The sequence below is a fragment of the Gopherus flavomarginatus genome, chromosome 21 (assembly GCF_025201925.1).
Source record: "Gopherus flavomarginatus isolate rGopFla2 chromosome 21, rGopFla2.mat.asm, whole genome shotgun sequence".
Taxonomy (NCBI): Eukaryota; Metazoa; Chordata; order Testudines; family Testudinidae; genus Gopherus; species Gopherus flavomarginatus.
Genome location: NC_066637.1, coordinates 17,430,635 through 17,453,455, shown reverse-complemented (window position 1 = coordinate 17,453,455; position 22,821 = coordinate 17,430,635). Strand labels below are relative to the sequence as shown.

At 47.2% G+C, this 22,821-nt stretch overlaps 1 protein-coding gene across 1 annotated transcript in view; it reads right to left on the bottom strand.

Annotated features, from left to right (window-relative positions):
• The window catches only part of FBXO42 (F-box protein 42), a 95,811-nt gene that overhangs the window by 18,408 nt on the left and 54,582 nt on the right, over positions 1–22,821 (bottom strand). Inside the window, exon 4 of the mRNA XM_050931219.1 lies at positions 16,687–16,821. Within this exon, the coding sequence (XP_050787176.1) occupies positions 16,687–16,821 (135 nt within the window). The remainder of the gene's footprint in view (positions 1–16,686; positions 16,822–22,821) is intronic.

Sequence of the window (22,821 nt, the reverse complement as noted above, 5' to 3'; positions counted from 1 at the left end):
GATCTGCACTATAGGCATGATACATATTGGTATCACTTCATTCCCCCACTAAAGCACAGCTGCCTCTGGGGTGGGATAAAGGTATCTAAAAACAACACCATGCAACAGTTTAGAAGAGGAAATGAACACAGTATGCAAATAAAATTGCATGGGGAATTTAGGCAGTTTATCAGGGTGAGAATCTGGCCAAGAATCCAGGGACAATGCTTCTAATCCAGTTAAAAATGCCACATTGGTCAAGGCCTGAGCTTCATTTTTCAGCTGAAAGTCAGCTTCCTTAAGTACACTGATCCCAACACCATGCTGGGACACTGGTCCGATCTGCCAGGTTGATCTGCTTTCTTCCTAGGGCAATCCATTAGAGATATAACAAATAGCAGCCCACTGAATTAAGACACAGATAGCACATATAAACATTTAAGGGTTGCATGTAAGACTTTTTAAAAATGTATTCGTCTAAATCAAGAAAGATTAAGGTTACAGACTTTGAGACCAACAAAAAGCAAAGTGTTCCAAGAGGAGCCTCTTAGAAAGCTGCATAACGTAGCAGTTTCGTGTGGAGAACTCGGCCATGATTTCCAAAAATAGGTACCCAAAGGTAGGCTCCCACGTGGCTGATTTTCAGAAGTGTTAAGCACTTAGAACAGAGGCTGGCAACCTTTCAGAAGTGGTGTGCCGAGTCTTCATTTATTCAGTCTAATTTAAGGTTTCGTGTGCCAGTCATACATTTTAATGTTTTTAGAAGGTCTCTTTCTATAAGTCTATAATATAGAACTAAACTATTGTTGCATGTAAAGTAAATAAGTTTTTTTTAAATGTTTAAGAACCTTCATTTAAAATTAAATTAAAATGCAGAGCGTCCCGGACTGCTGGCCAGGACCCAGGCAGTGTGAGTGCCACTGAAAATCAGCTTGCGTGTGGCCTTCGGCACCTGTGCCATAGTTGCCTACCCCGACTCAGAAGTTCCCAGCAAAGTCAATAGCAACTACTGGGTGCTCAGCACTGTTAAAAATAAGGCCAAGGGTTTAGGGTCTAAATAAGGACTTAGGAACGAATAGCTTGGTCCCGTTATTTACTAACATGAACACAAATAGTTTTCCCCAATTTTGGTATAAAATGCTTGTCAGCAATATTTTCCATGTAACATGAGGTCATGTTTTAAATGAGCATGCATTACACAAAGCTCCACAAACCCCTAATAAGTCACCCTCCTTTTCCTGTTCACGGCTCTTTACATGCTAACTTGGAGAAAACGGGGAAGAAAGGAGTAGTGAAAAATTCCTGACACCATTCTCTTTCTGACAAGGCGGCCTGTAAAGGGAATAGTGGGAAAAATTCTTCTATTACTCTCAGGAGGGATTCATGCCCAGGGACCTTGTCTGTCAGAATCTAAATCTGATAAGGTTAAAGCAACAAGTTATTTTTCATTCCTTCCTACTACAACCACACTGATAAAGTCTTATTGAGGGGCTGTTTTTTTGTATATGTTTCTAAGGAAATAAAAGCAAAGATTGTTCGAGAAATAAAGATAAGATGCTGAATACAAGAAGAGATTTCCAAAATTACTTTTGCTGCACTAAATGAATGCTGGGGAAGGGAAACAGCAGATCCGCAGGGTCAGCTGCTTGAAAATTCAAGCTGAGGGTTTCTGGTAATGTAAACCACCTCCCAGAAACATGAATAATTCTGGCAGTCAATAAAGGAGTTTGAGGAGTTTGTTTCTTTGCATTTACAATTTCATTCTCTGAGGACATGCAGGTAGGTGAATGCAGTTTCTCATGAAAATTAGCCTCTGCCTGTGCACAGGATGAACTGAAAGGACTCTTACAAAAAGGCACACGATTGGAATAAACAGTGTAGGTGTATTTTGCTGAACACTTAAAACAAATGTATTTTTGAAATAATTCTCATTAACAACACACTTATCCACAAGATTGTAACCCAGAGTCCTTCTTGTCAAAACTGCCTTTCCTCATAGAACGAGCATGCTTATTTGATACTGAAGCGGTGCTGGCACTGATTTGAGCATTGAAGTATTTCTTTTGAAAAATTAAATTACAAATACTGTCTACATCAGAAAGTTGCAGCGCTGGTGAGGGAGTTACAGCGCTGCAACTTTGAAGGTGTACACATCTGCAGGGCACCACCAGCGCTGCAACTCCCTGTTTGCAGCGCTGGCCGTACTCCCGTTTTGTCTCGGGTGTAGAGGATCCAGCGCTGGTGATCCAGCGCTGGTAATCCAATGTAGACACTTACCAGCGCTTTTCTTGACCTCCGTGGAAGGAGGAAGCCTCTGGTAATCAAGCTGGTCTCCTTTCCCGGTTTGCTCTCTCGTTCCCGGAGCCCAGAGCAAGCAGGTCTCCTTCCCTGCGGTTTGCTGGGTGGCTCCGGGAACGCGAGAGCAAACCGGGAAAGGAGACCCGCTTCGCCGCGGTTTGCTCTCTCGTTCCCGGAGCCACCCAGCAAACCGCAGGGAAGGAGTCCTGCTTGCTCTGGGCTCCGGGAACGAGAGAGCAAACCGGGAAAGGAGACCCGCTTCGCCGCGGTTTGCTCTCTCGTTCCCGGAGCCACCCAGCAAACCGCAGGGAAGGAGACCTGCTTGCTCGGGGCTCCGGGAACGAGAGAGCAAACCGCGGCGAAGCGGGTCTCCTTTCCCGGTTTGCTCTCTCGTTCCCGGAGCCCAGAGCAAGCAGGTCTCCTTCCCTGCGGTTTGCTGGGTGGCTCCGGGAACGCGAGAGCAAACCGGGAAAGGAGACCCGCTTCGCCGCGGTTTGCTCTCTCGTTCCCGGAGCCACCCAGCAAACCGCAGGGAAGGAGTCCTGCTTGCTCTGGGCTCCGGGAACGAGAGAGCAAACCGGGAAAGGAGACCCGCTTCGCCGCGGTTTGCTCTCTCGTTCCCGGAGCCACCCAGCAAACCGCAGGGAAGGAGACCTGCTTGCTCGGGGCTCCGGGAACGAGAGAGCAAACCGCGGCGAAGCGGGTCTCCTTTCCCGGTTTGCTCTCTCGTTCCCGGAGCCCAGAGCAAGCAGGTCTCCTTCCCTGCGGTTTGCTGGGTGGCTCCGGGAACGCGAGAGCAAACCGGGAAAGGAGACCCGCTTCGCCGCGGTTTGCTCTCTCGTTCCCTGAGCCACCCAGCAAACCGCAGGGAAGGAGTCCTGCTTGCTCTGGGCTCCGGGAACGAGAGAGCAAACCGGGAAAGGAGACCCGCTTCGCCGCGGTTTGCTCTCTCGTTCCCGGAGCCACCCAGCAAACCGCAGGGAAGGAGACCTGCTTGCTCGGGGCTCCGGGAACGAGAGAGCAAACCGCGGCGAAGCGGGTCTCCTTTCCCGGTTTGCTCTCTCGTTCCCGGAGCCCAGAGCAAGCAGGACTCCTTCCCTGCGGTTTGCTGGGTGGCTCCGGGAACGAGAGAGCAAACCGCGGCGAAGCGGGTCTCCTTTCCCGGTTTGTTCTCGCGTTCCCGGAGCCACCCAGCAAACCGCAGGGAAGGAGACCTGCTTGCTCTGGGCTCCGGGAACGAGAGAGCAAACCGGGAAAGGAGACCCGCTTCGCCGCGGTTTGCTCTCTCGTTCCCGGAGCCCCGAGCAAGCAGGTCTCCTTCCCTGCGGTTTGCTGGGTGGCTCCGGGAACGAGAGAGCAAACCGCGGCGAAGCGGGTCTCCTTTCCCGGTTTGCTCTCTCGTTCCCGGAGCCCAGAGCAAGCAGGACTCCTTCCCTGCGGTTTGCTGGGTGGCTCCGGGAACGAGAGAGCAAACCGCGGCGAAGCTGGTCTCCTTTCCCAGTTTGCTCTCGCGTTCCCGGAACCCCCCTTGAAGCCGCCCAACAGCGCTGCAGTGTGGCCACATCTAACACCACTTGCAGCGCTGGTTGCTGTAAGTGTGGCCACTCTGCAGCGCTGGCCCTATACAGCTGTACTAATACAGCTGTAACAACCAGCGCTGCAAAACTTTAGATGTAGACATGGCCTAAGTGCTAAGTGTTGTCCCTAACCAGCAAAGTATTCTTTGGAATGCCTAAGCCACCTCATTCCCATGCATGCACATTTGCTGGTCCTTACAATTGTTGCCATCAGGTAGGAAGCGTCTTCCAGCTTCTAACGTTTTCCTTTGTTAAAATCCAATCAGTTACTTTTTGTGTGCACTCAGCACCCTTTCCATAAGGGAAGAGATATGAGGGGAGAGCAGCTAAGAGGAAAGGGTGATCTGATGTGAGGGGCACAACTGGAAAGACCCTATGGAAAAAATATAGAATCTGTAAGATATCCCAGTGATTGAGATTATTTGCACAAAAGCACTGGGGTGTTTACGCTGAAGTCTCCCAACAGATATTATACAATATTTACACAGGAAGTTTCATCCTAAAGGAAAAGCAGCACCTTACATTATATACATATGTATATGCAGCCTCCTCTGGGGTGTAGAGTGCCAATCAGTGCAAACCACACTGTACAATGGAGGGAAGGAGAATTTCCCCCACCCACATTAAGAGCACTGGGGCAAGTCCCTCATCTTACAGAAAGTGTCCTGGGATCCAACGCCCACAGGGCAGACAGGTTCCCCGTTTGAGATCTCATCTGAAAGACCTACCCAGTACACTGCATGGAATTCAATGCATCTACTCTCGGACAAAGAGCTAAATCAGATCTACCAGGACCTGAACCTGTTCCAATGCACTGACCACTTGGATTCCCTCTCTGCATCCTGGCGGCTTGGAGAAAACCTCGAAATCCCACACCACCACCAGGAAAAACAGAAGACTGCTTAAAACATTTGATTCCTTTTGAACAATTTCCCTCCTCGTTTCCTCTAATTGCTGTCACATTCTCTTTTCATTTGGGCAAGTCCTGCTAAACAAAGCAACAAACATTCCTACCACACAAGGCTACACTGCCAGTGGCAAGGAGCTCCAATAAACTAGCACACATCATAACTGTGAAGTGAACACTATTTCCCTAACGCCACAGTCCACACTATAGGAAGCATGTACTGTTGCATGCCCTTACAGTGTGCGGGTTAGCAAAAGCAGGTAGTGATCTGCATGCCGGTCTAAGCCACTTAGAGCAGAGACTGTTGTATACTGTTGGAGTTCGGCAAATTATGGAATCGATGTGCCGTGTTGAGGAATAAAAGATGGAATGCCCGTTCCATTTACCAACACCCCTTCTTGGTGGCCACAAGACAGCATACCCTAAAGAGACCATCTCCTCAAAAGCAGCAAAGAGGGGCAATGGGAGCAGAAATTGATCTGGTTCTCTACCAACGCCACGCAGTCAGTGCAGAGCAGGTAGCTGATGAAGGAGATGCACCAGATGAATGAGCATTTGGCACTGTGGCAAAACAGGAATGAGATCAGAGCTCATCCCAATCAGCTGCACCAGTAACGAGGAAGCTTAACTCCCAGCTAAAGAGCTGGATGAGGGAGCCCTCTGCATGCAGCAATGGCACTCCAGCTATAAAGACGATTAGCCGTTAATAGTTCTGTCCTGTTCTTATTTGCATAGACTAACCTATTCAGAGAAGGTATTTCATCCTTCATCTTGCACTTCAGGCATGAAGTACCATGTGCACTTCAGCATAATGGATGGAGCAGAAGAAAAAAATGAGGACCAGAGATGCATTTTCTTTCTTAGGGCTGACAGCATTCTAAACACTCTCCCCACTCTGAAGTCATAAGGGTCAAGGAGAGAACAAAATGAAAATCATAGGGTGACTTCATGTACTCTACGACAAGCTCACACCGGGCCTACAAATGTCACTTCTGTTATTCCTGTAACTGAAATGATTTGGAGTGCTCTGGAAACCTGCTCAGAGGCACTGATAAGGAGAATTCAAACAATGCAGGCTGGGTCAAAGGGCACACTGCAGCCAGGCACCCTGGCTCCCAGGCATGAGCAGAGTGGGAGGATTGCGTGGGTGGGGAGAGAAGCTGGCACTGTGACAGAAGCAGAGAAGTCATACATTTCTCTCTGAAAGACTTCAGTGTTTTTAAAAGGTCCCCCAAAAGAGAGGAAGCAACTTTAAGAGCCATAATCCTTTTCATACAGGAAAGTCATTTTGGGGCATGAAATAAAGCTGCTGTCAGAAAGAAACAATTCTATCCGATTAAAAATTAACGGAGTTAAGATTATGTCTTCACTACAAAAGCAGCGAGTTTTCACATCGAGATAGAGAGCTCTGTGTATAATCCCAGTGGAGATAAGGCACAGTTTCTACCTTAATGTAGCTTGTCAATGTCACCCCCATGTCCCCAGCATGGGGGATCCCTTGACTAGCCCGAGATAAAAAACTATCCCCCATACTGGGGACATGGGTTGACACTCACAAGGTACATTAAGGTAAACAATTACCTGTGCCTGGCTTGTCTCAGTGTAAGCACACACGTTTTTGTGGTGAAGATATAGTCATAATTGGCCTGACAGCTCGACAGCACAGGAAGCCTGAGAGCTGCCACAGGTCTCTGGATCCCTAAACAGACGGTTACAGAACTCGTGCTGGGTTTATGCCTGCAAACTGTAAGCCTGTGGGGGAAGGGAACACATTCCCAACTTTGGTACAATTCTTCCATCATTCATCCCTTTATTACCAAGACCATTCACACAATAACATTAGGGACTGCACCACATATGACCTCTGTTGGCCTCAGAGGAAGCAGTTCACTTCCCAACATGGCCTTATGGAATGCCATATTCATTGCCTTCCAAAAGGGAATGGTACTCTCAGAATATAGGTATTCCCAGGACCTCATCTGGATAGGAACGATGGAGAATCCAGCCTCAGACAAAGTAGTTAGCTCTGCTTTCATCTGGGTTGAAAAGTAGCACTAATTGCTCTCTTCATTCATGAGACAGAGGAAAACTAAATCATTCACAGGCTAACTGCAAACAAAGAAAAGGCCAGAGTAGAGAAATGGAGAAGGATCTGCAAGTCAAGAGAGGACAGATCAGTGTTGTGAAACAAAAAAACACTTTGGCTAGGTCTACACTACCACAGTAAATCAACCTATGCTATGCAACACCAGTTACGTGAATAACGTAGCTGGAGTAGACACACCTTAGGTCGAGTTACCGTGGGGGTCGATGGGAGAAAATCTCCCGTCGATTTATCTTACTCTTCTCTTCTCGTTGGGGGTAGACTAGAGAGCAATCTGCAGTCGATTTGGAAGGTCTTTACTAGACCTGCTAAATTGACTGCCGGTGGATCGATCTCAGAGTGTTGATCCCTACTGTAGTGTAGACCTGCCCTTAGATTAAGTGCCTAATCACCAGTATGTCTCACCCCTTCTGAACACAAATAGTGATTGATTACTCTCCCAGGGGCTCTCCCTCTGCTCCTGCACGGACACTGCATGGATGAATTCATTTGGAACATGAAAAGTAGCAGCTCTAGCAAACTTGCAATTTCCCATCCCTCCGCCTTGAAATTTTCCATAATTTAAATTAAAAAAATCCATTAAAGACATTTTCCACAAATGGAGACGTTTCAGAAGGCAGGCAGCATGAAAGATCAACTATAGCAGTCTCTCTCAATCTTTCCAGACTACTGTACCCCTTTTCAGGAGCCTGATTTGTCTTATGTACCCCTAAATTTCAGCTTACTTAAATATGACTTACTTACAAAATCAGGCATAAAAATATAAGTGTCACAGCACACTATTACTGAAAAATTGCTCTCATTTTTGCCATATAATTCTAAAATAAATCAATTGGAATATAAATGTTGTAGTTCCATTTCAGTGTATAGTCTATAAAGCAGTATAAACAAGTCATTGTATGAAATTTGAGTTTGTACTGTCTACACTAGTACTTTTTATGTACCCTGTTGTAAAACTAGGTACGTATCTAGAGGAGTTGATGTACCCCTTGGAAGACCTCTGCGTACCACCAAAGGTTGAAAACCACTGAACTACTATGGGAAGAAAAAAACAGACCTAGACATATGAAAGAATTATACTAAGACTGGATTACCTCGGGGCACACGATAAATCAGATATGTGTATTAATTCAGCCATAGTGACACAGTTGGTAGTATACCAGTCTACTAAGAACACATATGGGTTCAAATAAGATCTAGTAACCCCAGGGCCAAATGCTGAAACAGTCGCAGGAAAGGGAAGTTATGTAATGTTGCTCTACAAGTGCTTCAATAGTGAATGCATGATTCATGTTCTATACAACTAGTAAATGGAGGGAACAGAGCAGAAAAACTAACTCAGAGCAAACAGACTCTGCAAAAATACCCACAGACTCTGCAGTCTAGTGTCCTATTCCAGAGTATGTTCAGTGTCTTTGTGTCTGATGAGGGAAGGGTTACCAACTCAAATCTAAGAGCATTCTTCTCTTCTCTCTTGCTAAGTTGTTTTTTTTTTTAAAAGCTGCACTGTAATTCAGGTCTGACTTTAATCCTGGTTTTCTACTGTAAAATGTTTACATCCAGAATAAATACTACTCAGCACCAAAAATTCCAACTGTGTTTCATTTTAAAACATTCTATACTGAACTATTTGATGGCGAAAGATAGCAGCTGAGGCCAAAATTAAATGATTACTCAGTGAGCCTTCCTAGGTTTTGACGGGCACAATCAGCTTCTTCTGTGTTCTCCATACCAGATTATCGGGGCTTACTTCCTTGTGCTCCTTGCATGCCTCCTGCTATGATATGGCTTTAGAGTACTTTAGACCAGAGATTCTCAACCTTTTTCCTTCTGAGGCACCCCCAACATGCTATAAAAACTCCACGGCCCACCTGTGCCACAGTAACTGGTTTTCTGCATATAAAATCCAGGGTGGCCTTAGGGAGAGCAATCGCAGCAATTGCCTGGGTCTCCATGCCACAGGGGCCCCCAGAAAGCTGCATTGCTCAGGCTATAACATTCCAGCTACCTCAGAGCCCTTCTGAAGCCAAGAGTGGGCCCATAGCAGTCACATAAGTGGTGTTCATGTATATCATGATTTGAGGAAGGTATTCTTGCCCATTACTTTATATCTATCATGGGATAAAAGTTAATAGATTCCAGGTTTCTGCTTTTAATGCCTGCAGTCTCTAGTGCACTGCAGTTCAGGTCCATGACTGATTTTTGTTAGCACCCAAAGTTTCAGGAATAGGCAATTTCTTTCGGTTGGATTATCCCTCATCCCCAGCTACAGAAAGGACAACCATCTGTGACAGAACTCTGAACAAGGAAGCTCATGTTCGAATCTTGCCAGATTTAATCAGTTACTGCTGTTACAAAAACTCACTACCATCTCTTAGCAACATCTCTCACTGTTTCATGAGCGCTACAAAAGCGGAACTTTAGTTCGGTCTGAGTCTTTTGGGCTGCTTTGTTAAGGTTACACCACAGAATTCAAAGGCCAACGACAGTACAAAAATGACTGAAGGCCAACTTTCTTGCTCTATCATGCCGCAGCCAATGCAGCCTTCCAACACCAGAAAGACTGCATCTAAGAGCAGAATGTTGGACAGATGACAAGAGCATCTATCCCAGCTCATTCACAGCCTTTTAGATTTACTGAATCAACATCAAGTGCATCTTCCCACTTCAGCTAAAGAGGAGCATTGTGATCCTAAAGCTCAAGTGGCTAAGGTTTGGTGAACCCTGCACTTGCCATTGGGTGAGAATGTTCAGCATCCTACTGATCAGTAGAACATTCACCTAAATAAGCGCATTCAGCATTCACTGTGCTCTTACCACCCCCCGCCACACACTCTGTGTAGAGGCTGGAGAGAGGAAACATGCATCAGTGACTCCTGGGGGAATTGTGTGCCAAAAATTCTGTGCAATATTTTAAAATTCTGCATATTTTATTTGTTAAAATAATGCAATATAATCACGCTGATTTCAATTATTTTGGTAATTTATTTAAACGACAATACAATGAATGAAGAATGGGGGTGGGGAAGCATCAAAGGAAATTCCCAACCCCCTCAGTAATGTAGCTGGTATAGACCCTTTACTTCTGGTTATTAGTCAAAAAATATATGCAGCCATATGCTCAGTGTTATATCCTAGGCAACTGAAGAGCAAGTGAGGGTTGGGGACTCAAACTCACAAGTTATATTGGCTACTGACAATCTCCAGGAAGGTCAGCAGCAAACAGGTCATAGAGCACATTTTGACAGGAAATGTTTTCAGTTCAAAAATTTAGTCCAGTTCTAATCACTAAAGCACCACAAGCATTTATAAGGTCACACTGTCCTTTACAATAAGACTCCTTTACACAACTCTGGCAATGTAAAAGGAGTCTTATTTTTACACCTGTTTTATACTCCTGGGGGAATTCACTAAGAACAATGGGAACAATTCACTAAGCAGGCAAGCGGCTACATTCTGCTCTGCCTGAGAGGAGAGAGCCTGCCCCATGCCTACCTCCCCAGAAACACCGCAAAACCCTGCCCCTCCACACAGAGGGTGCTGCAATAGCAAGCGAGACAGACAGTGTCTTTCTCTCATGCACGTGAATGCCCAGCCTCCTGTCCCAATGTGATTTGTCTCTCTACCAGCTGTTCCAGGTGCCCAAACTGACCTGCCTGCACTGCCAGGGAGGGGCACATGACCCCTCTTGCAGTTTCCCTTTGCTTCCTCATCAGAAGTTATTTTTCTGCGGGGAAGCGAAGAAATCTGTGGGGGCCGTGAATTCTGCACATGCGCAGTGAAACAATATTCCCCCAAGGGTAATCAAGGGAAGGAGTGAGTCACAGACAAAAGGAATAAGGTTAATAAAGCCAGCTGCTGGAGTGATCATCCGATACAAGCACTGTGTTACTTAAGAAAAGCATATACCACCCAGAATATTCTAGATAAAGCTTTGAAAGTGAAAACTTTCTGCTCATCACACTTTTGGCTAAAGCATTACGACCAGGATAGGAATGTTCTTTCCCAAAGGAGTTGGACCTATAAAAAGGGTCCTGTGACAAGACAAGCTGTCTCTGGAGAATAAGGAAGGGGTCAGTGCTTTTAAAAAGCCAGAATTAGTTTTCCCTTGTTTATGTTTTGTTAGGGCCCCAAGAGTGAATCTGCGAGCCAAGGAAGAGAAGGCTCCCACTTCCCCAGTGACAGAAGGCTGGGATGGCCTGGTATAGGGACAGGAAAGCACCAGGAAGCAGGTTCTGGAAAGTTTTACCCTCTGCTCTGACTGGAAGGGGTTTAGCATGCATGTTCACAGCAAAACAGGAAGATGTAAGCCATGAGTGTACTAAACGCTTCTGATATCAGAGGAGGAAGGGAAGGCCATTGCCCAGTGGGCACTTTTCACGGCAAAGCAAGCTCAAGAAAGGGAGGAGTTTGGGAACTGTAAAACAGACAGCTTTCCTCCCCAGGTAGCTGTTGAGAAGACAGCACCAAGAAAGGAGGTGGTGGCTGCTTAGCTAAGAATGAGCTGATGAGGCAGAACCAATGGGGAACAGCATTTGGACGTCATGTCATGGTTATTCCTGGGATTTTATCACTTTGGGGAACCAGTTGGTATGTTGTCATGGCTGTGATGCTAAAATAAACACCCGAGTTCTAAAATCTGATCCCTGTGTCCTCCCTCAACCCCCCTTCCCCCCACTAGTGAACAGGGGCATCCTGACAATCTACTGTGGACTATGCCTTAGGTCTTCCTCTACTCAGTCAGGAAGAGTATTTTCAGGTTTGACACAAGACCTAAGCACACAGGAACCAAGTGCAGAGCTCCAGAGCAATACAGGTCTGTCGCATCTTACGTGCATTTAACATGTGCGATTTCAGCTTTACGTGGTCAGCAAAAACAAAAAAAAAGAAAAACAAACAATTTTAATACTGTACCTGTAGTGCGGGCGATTCCGCCCACCATTCAACTCAATGTAATTTTGACTATACGTGGTTTTCGCTTTACGTGCTAACCGCGGAACGGAACCCCCGTGTAAGATGAGACTCACCTGTATAAACATATGAACTGAATGGGAAAAGAGACCAGAGAAAAATGTAGATGATCAAGGAGTTCCTTTGGCAAAGATTAACCAGAATGACGACTCTTTGGGGATACACTCTTATGCCTATTTATCAAACAATGATCTATTGCTACACCCGGGTGGACTGATTACTGTAAACCAGGGGTCCCCAACCTACAGCCCACCAGAGCATTTCATAAGGCCTGCAGCCTACTTCAACCCAATTTACTAACAGCCGATTCATTAGCATTCTGTCGGCACGTTTACATCATTTTAGTTTACAGAAGTGTGTAAACAGACAATACTATACATAGAAACAATCTACCTAAATACATACCAAACAAGCTGAATGTAAAATATAAGTCGTCAACACTGGTGACTTTAAATCTTATTGAAATATGTAGAATCTGCTTGGCCCATAGTTGTGCTTAGGTTTATGTGGACCTCCTGTGTAATAAGGTTGGGCACCACTGATGTAAAATATTTCCCCAACTCCCTTTCCCCTGTCTTGAGGGGACACGGTTCACTCTCTTGGCTAAGGTAGGCTCCCAGCACCTGTGTCCTGTCGTGGTTTCTAGGCACAAAGAAGGAAAGAATCCTATTTGGTGCATTTCACACTGGCCAGGCACATTCTACGTATTCCAGAGATCCCACATATAACATTAACGCCTACAGCCTCAACTAGGGAGCCCAGCCACCTCAGCCCTGAATACTGGTAAATCCTCCAAGCCTGGCTGACCTATTTTCCTCCTTAAACCAAACCTTCAGGTGTCCTTTCTGAACTCCCTTCCACTGCAGCTGTTGCAGGCTACCACATGCATTTGTCTCCCTCTCTGGCCCTGGCTCTCCCCCCTCCAGTTGGTGGTGAGCTTGCACGCAAGCCTCCCAATGACCCTGGCTATCAACCACCTCTATACACACTCCCATCTGCCCTATACAGATCTGCATGGAGAAGTGGAAACTGCAGATTGCTGGGACAGGGATGTGGCCAGAAGAGTGCAAGGGTGTAAAGGTTAGAGAGGCTCCCCTTTGCTCTGTTTCAAAATCTGCTACAGGGTATTAATATTTTAGCTCTATTAATGCTAACTACATTGTTAATTAAAAAAAAAAAAAGACACTGCCTTGGTTACAGATACAAACAGAGCATTCTGAAATCTCAACAAATGGGGGGTTTCCTTTAAACCAGAAGGCATTATTTCACTCCTCCCTATGTCTTTGACAGAAAGCAAGCACTGGCCAATTTTTTTTCTTTGAAAGCTAAATATTTACTGCTCGCTTAAGCACAATATCTCAGTTGGGAGATGCTATACCCAGCGGGGTTGTCACTTAGTCTAATTCCCCCAAAGGACAAAAACAAAATGAAGACAACAGGTATGAACAAGTAAGTCCTTCACCTGCAGCCAGTGTGATCCATTTATGGAATTCTGGCAGTAGGGATGGGACTGGCATTAAGACCTTTCTCAGCTCATTTTAAAATCCTTAGATTGGGCAGATGGCAAAGCATTCAGCCTGGCACTCAGTCAACACACTTCAGCTTGCTATAAGGAGCAATAGCCAGGTCTTCCTCACTCTCTCAACAAAACAGCTGTCCAAGAGGCAGAGATCAGATGGAATATGGGAAATATCGAATAACTGATTCCTGAGCCTATGGAATGGGATCAAGATGCTCCTTGTACTTCCTCCAAATGGAAAAAACAGATTCCATAGACACTAAACTAAACTAAACATGTTTCATGCGTCTTCCTCAAGGACCAACTGGATCTTAATATATGATAATTAAAGGTGTACATACTTTGAACTACCTCTGGAAGCAATTCCATTGTCCACTTAGCCATCAATTGTACAGTACCAAAATTTCTTCAAGACATAAGCAGTTTCCTCACTACCTAAGAGACACCCATTCTAAATAAGCACAGAAATTTGCCATATCAGATCAAAACCTTTGCCACATCTAGTATCTGGCCTCCTGCAGAGGCCCTGCCTCTAGATTAAATCTCACCCCATAATGTGTCGCAAGTTAAATGTGTATTGGATCTGAAAGACAGGGAGTTGGGATTCCCTTCCTATCCCCTGTAGGCAGACAGTTTACACTGAAGCATGAGATTTAATTTCCCTGTGCAGAACCAAGTGTTAATAAAATTAGCTCTCCTTTCAAAGCCCATCTGCTTCATTTAACCTCTGCCTCAAGATGCAGTGAATTCCACATGTGCCTTAAATGTCGTTTCCTTCTACTTGTTCAAGGACTTGTTGAATTTAATGTCCTTACTCTGTTTTTCTGCTTTTGCCCCTCCAATTTCCTACTCTTTTATCCAGGCAGTAGAGAATGCTGTGGCAAGGACATCAAAAGGCAATTGTTATGTGCAAGAAACCACCAGAAGCACTAGCATGGGTGAGTCATCGCATCTGAAGACAGATGGAGAAACGTGCTCTGTTCAGCTAGACTCCCTGTCTGAAGATTCAGTTGCGATCTGATCTGGGCACATGTGCTGATGACAGCATGCAAAAATATTTCCTCAGGGGATCTTCCCACAGGACTTAACTCTGACATATTCCCACAGGACTTGCTCTTTAAGAGCGCTATTTGTTAGCATAGTGCACATTTTTCTGTACACATTATGGACAGAGGGATCTACATGCAGATCTGGGTGCTAGCATCTGGAGTCATTAAACACAATCAGAACATTTTTTAAATAAAAACAAACTGCAGGCCATATACTACATTCAGCCTCAATGAAGAACCACTGCCAGTTGCATCGTCTTCCCCACTCCTCACCAGATTAAACGCATTCAGGTTGGGACAGCATTGCAACAACAGGAGAGGAAGAAGAGAATAAGCCAAAGTCTCATCATGCACATGTTAAGTTACTGCATTGTAAGAAGACTGAAAAAACCCTGAGTTTGATTAGACTGCCCATTACCATCTGAGCGCCTGCAAGGATTAGTTATCAGAGACAGATCAGATCTCCCAGACCTTCAAATACAAGAACTTCTTATATCAGCAATTTGAGCCTCAAAAACAAACAAACAATCTTGACATTTTCATCAGCTCCCCCTTTTTAATTGTGAGAATGGTCTTAAAATCATTACCATAAAAACCCTCATGACTGCAATCTTGGAACATCCTTGTCTTCTCCTCACTAAGGCTATGTCTACACTACAAACCAGTAACATCTCCTGTGTAGCCGCTCTTGTCGGCATAATTAAACCGCTCCCAATGAACAGCAGTAGCTATGTCGGCGAGAGAGCATCTCCCACTGACATAGTGCTGTCCACACCAGTGCTTTAATCAGTGAAACTTATGTCGGTCAGAGGATGGTTGGTTTGTTTTTTTCCACACCCTGACTGACAAAGTACTAGTGTAGACAGCCTAACTCAAACCTTTATACACTTTGAGCTCAAGTCTAAGCGCTTACTACATGCTTATTTTTAACCCTTAGATACAAGACATTGGATTTTGTGATTAAAAAACACATTGTTAATATAATCTGCACCCAACTCTCCAGGGTGAGCATGAAAGATACTAAGGGTAGTGGTTATCTTTCTTCAGTGTTTGTATAGACCCTAGCGCAGGGAGTCCCAAACTGGGGGTTGGGACCCCTCGGGGGTCACGAGTTTATTATTGGGGGTCGCGAGCTGTCAGCCTCCACCCCAAACCCTGCTTTATCTCCAGCATTTATAATAGTGTTAAATACATAAAAAAGTGTTTTTAATTTATAAGGGAGGTCGCACTAAGAGGTTTGCTACGTGAAAGGGGTCACTAGTACAAAAGTTTGAGAACCACTGCCCTAGCACAATGGAGTTCTGATCCATGACTAGGGCAATGCCAGGCACTAAGATATCACTACTTATTTGTGTTAACACTGTTCTCCCATTGGCTTCCTTTGTTATAGCAGGGAACCTCACACTGAAATAAATTCTATTTCATCTACTTTCCATCTCATTTAATTTCAAAGAGCTGCCTACTTCTGCAGTTGTTACATTTTTGCAACTTAAATCCAAGTTATATGGGAAAAAAACAACATGTTTAAACAGATTTTTAATGTTTAAAACCACTGTGGGAAATAACTTTTAGCCCTTTTCTGCTCTAGCTCACAATATGGGGATTGCATGAGTGTACCTGTTTCCCACGCTCCTGGTTGCTGTGGGTAACCAGCTGAGACATGTTTTATGCACTCCTCCAAATAACTGAACTGGCAACCACCAAAGTTATTCAAAGCTGTCAGCACTGGGACAATGACTTCTATCAACCCAAAAAAAACAACAGGGAGTCCGGTGGCACCTTAAAGACTAACAGGTTTATTTGGGCATAAGCTTTCGTGGATAAGATGCATAAAATGCATCTGAAGTAGTGAGGGTTTTCTACCCACAAAAGCTTATGCCGAAATATATGTTAGTCTTTATGGTGCCACTGGACTCCTCCTTGTTTTTGTGGATACAGACTAATACGGCTATTCCCTGATACTTTCTATCAACCCAGGCTCTCACAACTTCCACCTAAATGTCACTCATTCTACATAGCACAAACTAGCATTAAACAGTTTGCTAGCCCACAGAAAAGGCATTCGTGGTACTTGCTCCATAGTACAGTTCTCTGGACGGAAGGACACCAAAATACTCTGTATTTACCACCAGATATAACCTAAAAAGCATTCAGCTAAAGAAGCTGTAAGTATCAAGCTGTGTGGCCCTATAGGGAAGACACTTAGGTACAGCTTTGGGTAGTTCACTGTAAGAAATAAGAATAAGAGCAACCAAAGATCTTTAACATCCGTCACCTCTCACCTGATGCCAGAGGCCGGATCCACTCTTTGCTGTTGAGGTCAAGTCTCCAGAGGTCATTGAATGCAGCATTGCAACTGCTCTGGGTGCAGCCACCAAACACATACATTGACTGATTAGCATCATAGTAACATGCACCTAAAAAGGAGACAAAAGAAACAGTCAGTTAAAATTATCTCCCCCACATTTTTGATAAAATTAGGGAATTTTCTCACAGTACAGAAAATACTTGTTATAGTCCTTTAAATAAACAATGAGTAGTCTATAAGTATCACAGACCAAAGTAAACCTACAGCAAAATTGCTGTAAAATGATTATCCAGTCCAGCGGGCCTGTTCCTGAAAATATAAAAAACCCTGTCCCCTCAAAGCTCAGCTGGGGCTTGTCTACACTGCAACGTTGTCAACAAAACTTTTGTCTTTCATGGGTACTTAACCCTCCCCGGCAAAAGAAACATTCTGCCACTCATGGGGCTAGACAGACAGCATTCACACACGCTGACTCTTAGCAACAAGGCTGTGTGGACACAGCCTTGTCGCTAAAAGCTGCATAGTGTAGACAAGCCCTCAGATTAGCTGAGAACAGCACATTCAACATGCTCATTTCTAAGCTAGTCCATATCATTTGTATTGCTGCCAAAAGCTTTAGTAAGAGACAAGGTGAATGAGGTAATAACTTTCATTGGACCAGGTGAGACATGCTTTCAAGGTACACAGAGCTCTTCAGGTCTGGGAAACGTACTCAGAGAGTCACAGCTAAATATAAAGTGGAACAGATTGTTTAGCATAAGTAGTTAACACAAATGTCACCATCCCCTCCAGTTACAGGGGGGAAAGAGGGGAGGAGGAGGTTGCTAGTGGGCTATAAATTGTTGTAATAAGCCAGGGTGGCCAAACTTATTGACCCTCTGAGCTGCATACGACAATCTTCAGAAGTTTGAGAGCCAGGGTGCGCCTGCCAGGGCTTCAGCCACATGGGAGACACCTGAAGGGGCTTGGGGCTTCAGCCTCTCTCCAGCAGAAGCCATGAGCCGTGCCCCGCGTGGTTGAAGTCCCAAGAACCCTTCCACACTGTGCAGAAGTCAGAGATTGGGAGGGGGGGCACATGGGGTCACGTGCTCTTCCCCAGATTTTTGCCAGGGTTTGCTGGCCCTGCTCAGTCACCGGGTGCTGCCAGGCCCCCTCCCTGCACAGCAGATACTGGAGCCAGCAAGCTGGGAGCTGCAGCAGTAGGGAGAGGCAGCAGCAAACAGCTGGGAGCTGCAGGGAGAGTTGCTGCTTTTGCTGCTGCCTCTCCTTGCAGAGCTAAAACAGTAGCCTCTCCTTGCAGTTTCCAGCTGTTTGCCATTGCCTCTCCACCTGGAGCTAACACCTGGGAGCGGCAGGAAAGGACCACTGAGGGTGGGAGGGGTGTGCCTGGAGAGGCGAGACTCAAGCTGTTGGGGAGGTGGGAGAGGAAGAGAACCTCTAAATTGTGCCTCACCCCCACCCCACTCTCAGCAGGCACCCATTGTCTCTGGCAGAATCCTCTAGCACAGGTCTGCACAACTCAGCGGCGAGAGCCATATTACTCCAAAGAAAACTGCTGAGGTCGAAACCCCCCGGCCTCCCCGAAACACCCGCCCCCAGTGCCGCCCAGCCCCTCTGAAACACATCCCTCGCCCAACACAAACACAGGGGCTGTAGGGAGCCTGGGGAATGGGAGGTGGTAGCGTGATAGGGGCCGGGGAAGGTCCCTGGACCAGGGAAGGGGGCAGCAGTCGGGGCAGGGCAGGTGCAAGACACACACACACACCCCTCTCCCCCAGGGGATTTCCTGGCTGCCCAAAGACAGTTCAAACCCCCCACCCGCTCCCTCCCCAATCACTACGGAGGCCACCCTGGGACCAACCACTGCAGTAGCTCCCCCTCCCCCAACTAAAGGGCGGGTTTGGGGAGGAGTCTTGGCCCAGTTCCCCTCTTCCTCCCCCCTGAGCTACTGCTCGAGTCCAGGCCAGGTACCCCTCCCCTTGCTCAGCACTTATCAGCTCTGCCTCATGCCCAGTGCTTCCCACCTCAGTGGGCCCAGGAAGTGACTCACCTGCTGTACGCCAGGCGGGGGGAGCAGGAGATGAAGACACGTGCGGTTCTGGCTGTTAAGGTGGTTGGAGCACAGCATGTGGGGCTGTGAGGCAGGGCGCCCCCGGGCAGGGGGTGACCCCAGCAGCCCCACCCCACCGCTTGCCCAAACGCCACACAGTGAGCCTCCAGGGGCCGCATGTTGTGCAGGTCTCCTCTAGTTCCACCCTCCGGTTGCAGGGCAGAACTTCCTAGCTTCCCCCAGTCTGACAGCTGGAGAATGGGGTGGGTGGGGGAAAAAAGAGTCCGCAAGCTGCACTTTAACTGTAAAACCACAGTTTGGCCATCCCTGTAATAAGCCATAAATCCAGTGTCTCTGTATTCAGCCTGTGATTCGCCTGGCAAAGTTATGAATTTAAGCTTCCGGGCTTGATTTCCTTTGAGAAGAAGGATGGATAGGTCAGATAAAGTGATCGTTTTGTGAAAAGTGTTCACCCACAGATGAAAAGGTGTTTGTGTCTTATCACTTTCCTGTGTGAATTCTTTACTACATAACCCTAGCTGTCCTAGGTACCAAAGCCAGGTAGCTATGCCCTTATTTTCCAAGATGGAGAGCACTGTTCCTTAATTATCTTGTCAAACAAAAACATCCCCTTAAAATGCATTATATTTTATATTAACATTCTCCCCAGGTCTCTCAATACACTTAGGCCCCGTCGACACTGGCAAGTTTCTGCGCACTAAAGCAGCTTTGAGCCTGTAACTCCCGAGATGTGCACACTACCAAGTCACTTAGGGCGCAAAAACTGCGCAGTTGCAGTGCTATAAAAAAAGCCACCGTGACTGCACTGGGGCTACAGTGCTGCGGTGCCAATGTAGACACCGTGGTGATGTCAGCACTGTGATTAGCCTCTGGGAAGTGTCCCACAATGCCTGTTCTCGCCTCTCTGGTCATCGGTTTGAACTCTACTGCCCTGCCCTCAGGTGACCAACCGTCATCCCAACCCCGTACATTCCTTTCCAAATTTGAAAGTCCCCTTCCTGTTTGCTCGGTGATGCGTTCAGTGGTCTCAGCGCATCTTTCCAGGTGACGAAGCCTGTTCCATGCACCAGGTGATCCCCCGCTTGGAGCAATGCCGAGCATTTGGAAAGAGGAAGCTATGCAGTCCCAGCTGCGCTCCGGCTGTAGAAATTATGATACCTACGGACAGATTTCACGATGCATGATAGAAAGAGGCCATGACTGGGACACACTGCAGTGTAGGGTAAAACTGAAGGAGCTAAAGAACGCCTATCACAAGGCACGGGAGGCAAACCGCCGCTCTGGTGCTGCGCCCACAAGCTGCTGGTTCTACAAAGAACTGGACGTGATCCTTGGTGGCGATCCCACCTCCACTGCGAAGGCCCCTGTGGATACTTGGTTGGCTCACATGCCAGTTGAGAGTAAACTGATCCAGGAGGAGGACGACATCTTGGATGAAGAGCGGCAGGGGGACCCCGAGGCAGAGGATGACTCAGAGGCCAGAGATGCATGCAGCCAGGGGCTCTTTTCTACCCTGGAGGAGCCTAGCCAGCCACAGCAGTCAGAGCTTGGCAAAGCGCAAACAAGTGAGGAGGCCCCTGGTAAGTGGATCTGATTTTGGGAATTGCTGAAGCGAGTTGTTGGGGCAGGAGGGTTGCAGGAAGCAGGCCTGTCTCCCACGGCATGCCTAGTCTGAGCAGCGGAACAGGCTGTTGATAGACTCCCTCACTTCACAGGAATCTCCCTCAGATCTCCAGGAAACTCTCGTGGAGAAACTGGGCAAACCACTGCTGTAGGTTCCTCGGCAGAGCTGCTTTGTTTCTTGCCCCATTAACAGTAACTTTCCTGTGCCACTTTGCCGTGACCAGCGAGGAGGGGAGAGAGATGGGACCATTGCTGCACTGGCAGCATAGCCGCAGGTTTGGAAAAGACCCTCCCTTGATTCCCTGCTCACCCTTAGCAGTGAGATATTTTCCATAATGAACACAGCCTGCGGAAAATGTGGAGACAGGAATGATTATCAGGCTCTCCCCAAGAGCCACGTGCCCAGTGTACAGCAGGATCCGGGAAGAGTGATTTCCCCTGCCCCTGCAGCTACTCACCATTTTGGGGGTCCTGTGACTCATGTGTGCTTGCCTGGGGTCAGCCAGTTAGTGACAGGTGTGCAAGTACTGGCTGTGTTTTAAAGCACTGAATCAGTGTTGTCTGTGTTGCAAACAATCCTGCTTTTGTAAAATGTTACATTTAAACTTCACAGAGATGATCTTAGGAGACCAGCCTCCCTTATTGCCGGCAAAATGGCTGCACAGAATTAGAAAGTGTCCAAGAAGAACTAAGGAGGACTTTCTGCATGAGGTTATGATGCATTCGGCCGCCGAGAAACAGGAATTGAAAGAGTGACAGGACAGCGAGGAAGACCGAAAGGAGAACGCAGCACGCCAGAAAGAAGCCACAGAGCAGCTCCTAACAGTTATGGAGGACCACGTGGACACGCTTCAGGCAATACTAGCTCTTCAAACCGAGTAGCTCTACCCCCACCCTCCCCTGCAGCCACTGTTGCAAAACTCTTTCCCATGCGCCCCCCAGATACTGCCAACACTCTTATCAACCTCCTGGCTCCACTCTACCCGCAGCATTCCACTCCTCCCCTGTCACAGTCCAACACTGCGGACTCCAACTACCCACTGCACTCAACACCTGTCCCTCAGCTGTTTGGCCCTGCTGAAGTACATTATCCACCTCATTGTACTCCAAAGGAGAAGGTTGGGTATGATTCCTGGACATATACAAATCTGTAGCCACTCCGGGACCCCTCCTCCTCTTGAGAGCTTTCTTTCCCCCATGCCCCTCCCGGCTGAATTTTTTCATTTAACTCTCCCCTCCAGTTGTTGTCTTTTAATAAAAGAATTGTGTTTGTTTGAAAACCCATTTGAGCAAAGCCACCCACAATGTCACGCACGTTGTCCAGAGTCACTGTCTTTCGGAGCAGGATGCGATTAATGGCTCTGCACACTTCCATCAACACGACTTCAATGGTCGACTTTCCCACTCTAAAGCGGTTTACAACCGATCAGCAGCAGTCTGGAGTAGCCAGCTTCCACAGTGCCATCACCACGCGCTTCTCTGGTGACACGGCAGCTCTCATTCTTGTGCCTGTGCCACAGGGCTGGGGCAAGCTCATCACACAGTCCCGTGAATGTGGTTTTCCTCATGCGAAAGTTCTGCAGCCATTGCTTGTCATCCCAGACGTGCATGACGATGTGATTCCACCACTCAGTGCTCGTTTCCCAAGCCCCAAAGTGGTGTTCCACTGTGGTCAGCACCTCCGTGAATGCCACAAGCAATCTCGTGTCGTAGCTACTACGTGTGGAGAAATCAATGTTGCACTCCTCGCCTTTGTAGTTTAAGGAATAACTTCACTGCCACTTGTGACATGTTGGTCAGAGCGAGCAGCATACTGGGCAGAAGTGCGGGATCCATTCCTGCAGCCTGAAAGAGGCAGGGGGCACAGTACACAAACCGTTGAAAGACGGCTCCAAATGCAGACAGAAGCACAGGGATTGCTGAGATGCGAAGCAATGCATCACGGGGCATTGGGACTGGACCCAGGATGCCCCGCGACCCCCTCCGCCTTCCCACAAGTCTTAGCCGCAAAAGAGAATGAGGTGCTCTGTGGGATAGCTGCCCAGAGTGCACCGCTCCGAATAGTGCTGCAAGTGCCACAAGTGTGAACTAGCTATTGCACGGGCAGCTGACACAGTGAGAACACACAACAGTGGTTTTCCTTCTGCGCTCTCTGAGCGGCGCTGTAACTTTGCAAGTGTAGACATGCCCTTCATAGGCACCAACTTCTACTCGTGCCGGTTGGGTGCTTGACCCCCCTTTGCCCCCAGCCTTGCCCCAACTCCACCCCTGCCCCATACCCATTCCAACCCCTTCCCCAAAGTCCCCACCCCAACTCTGCCCCCATTCCAATTCCTTCCCTAAATCCCCACCCTGGCCCCGCCCCTCCTCCCCTGAATGTGCCACATTCCCACTTCTCCCCCCTCCATCTTGGAG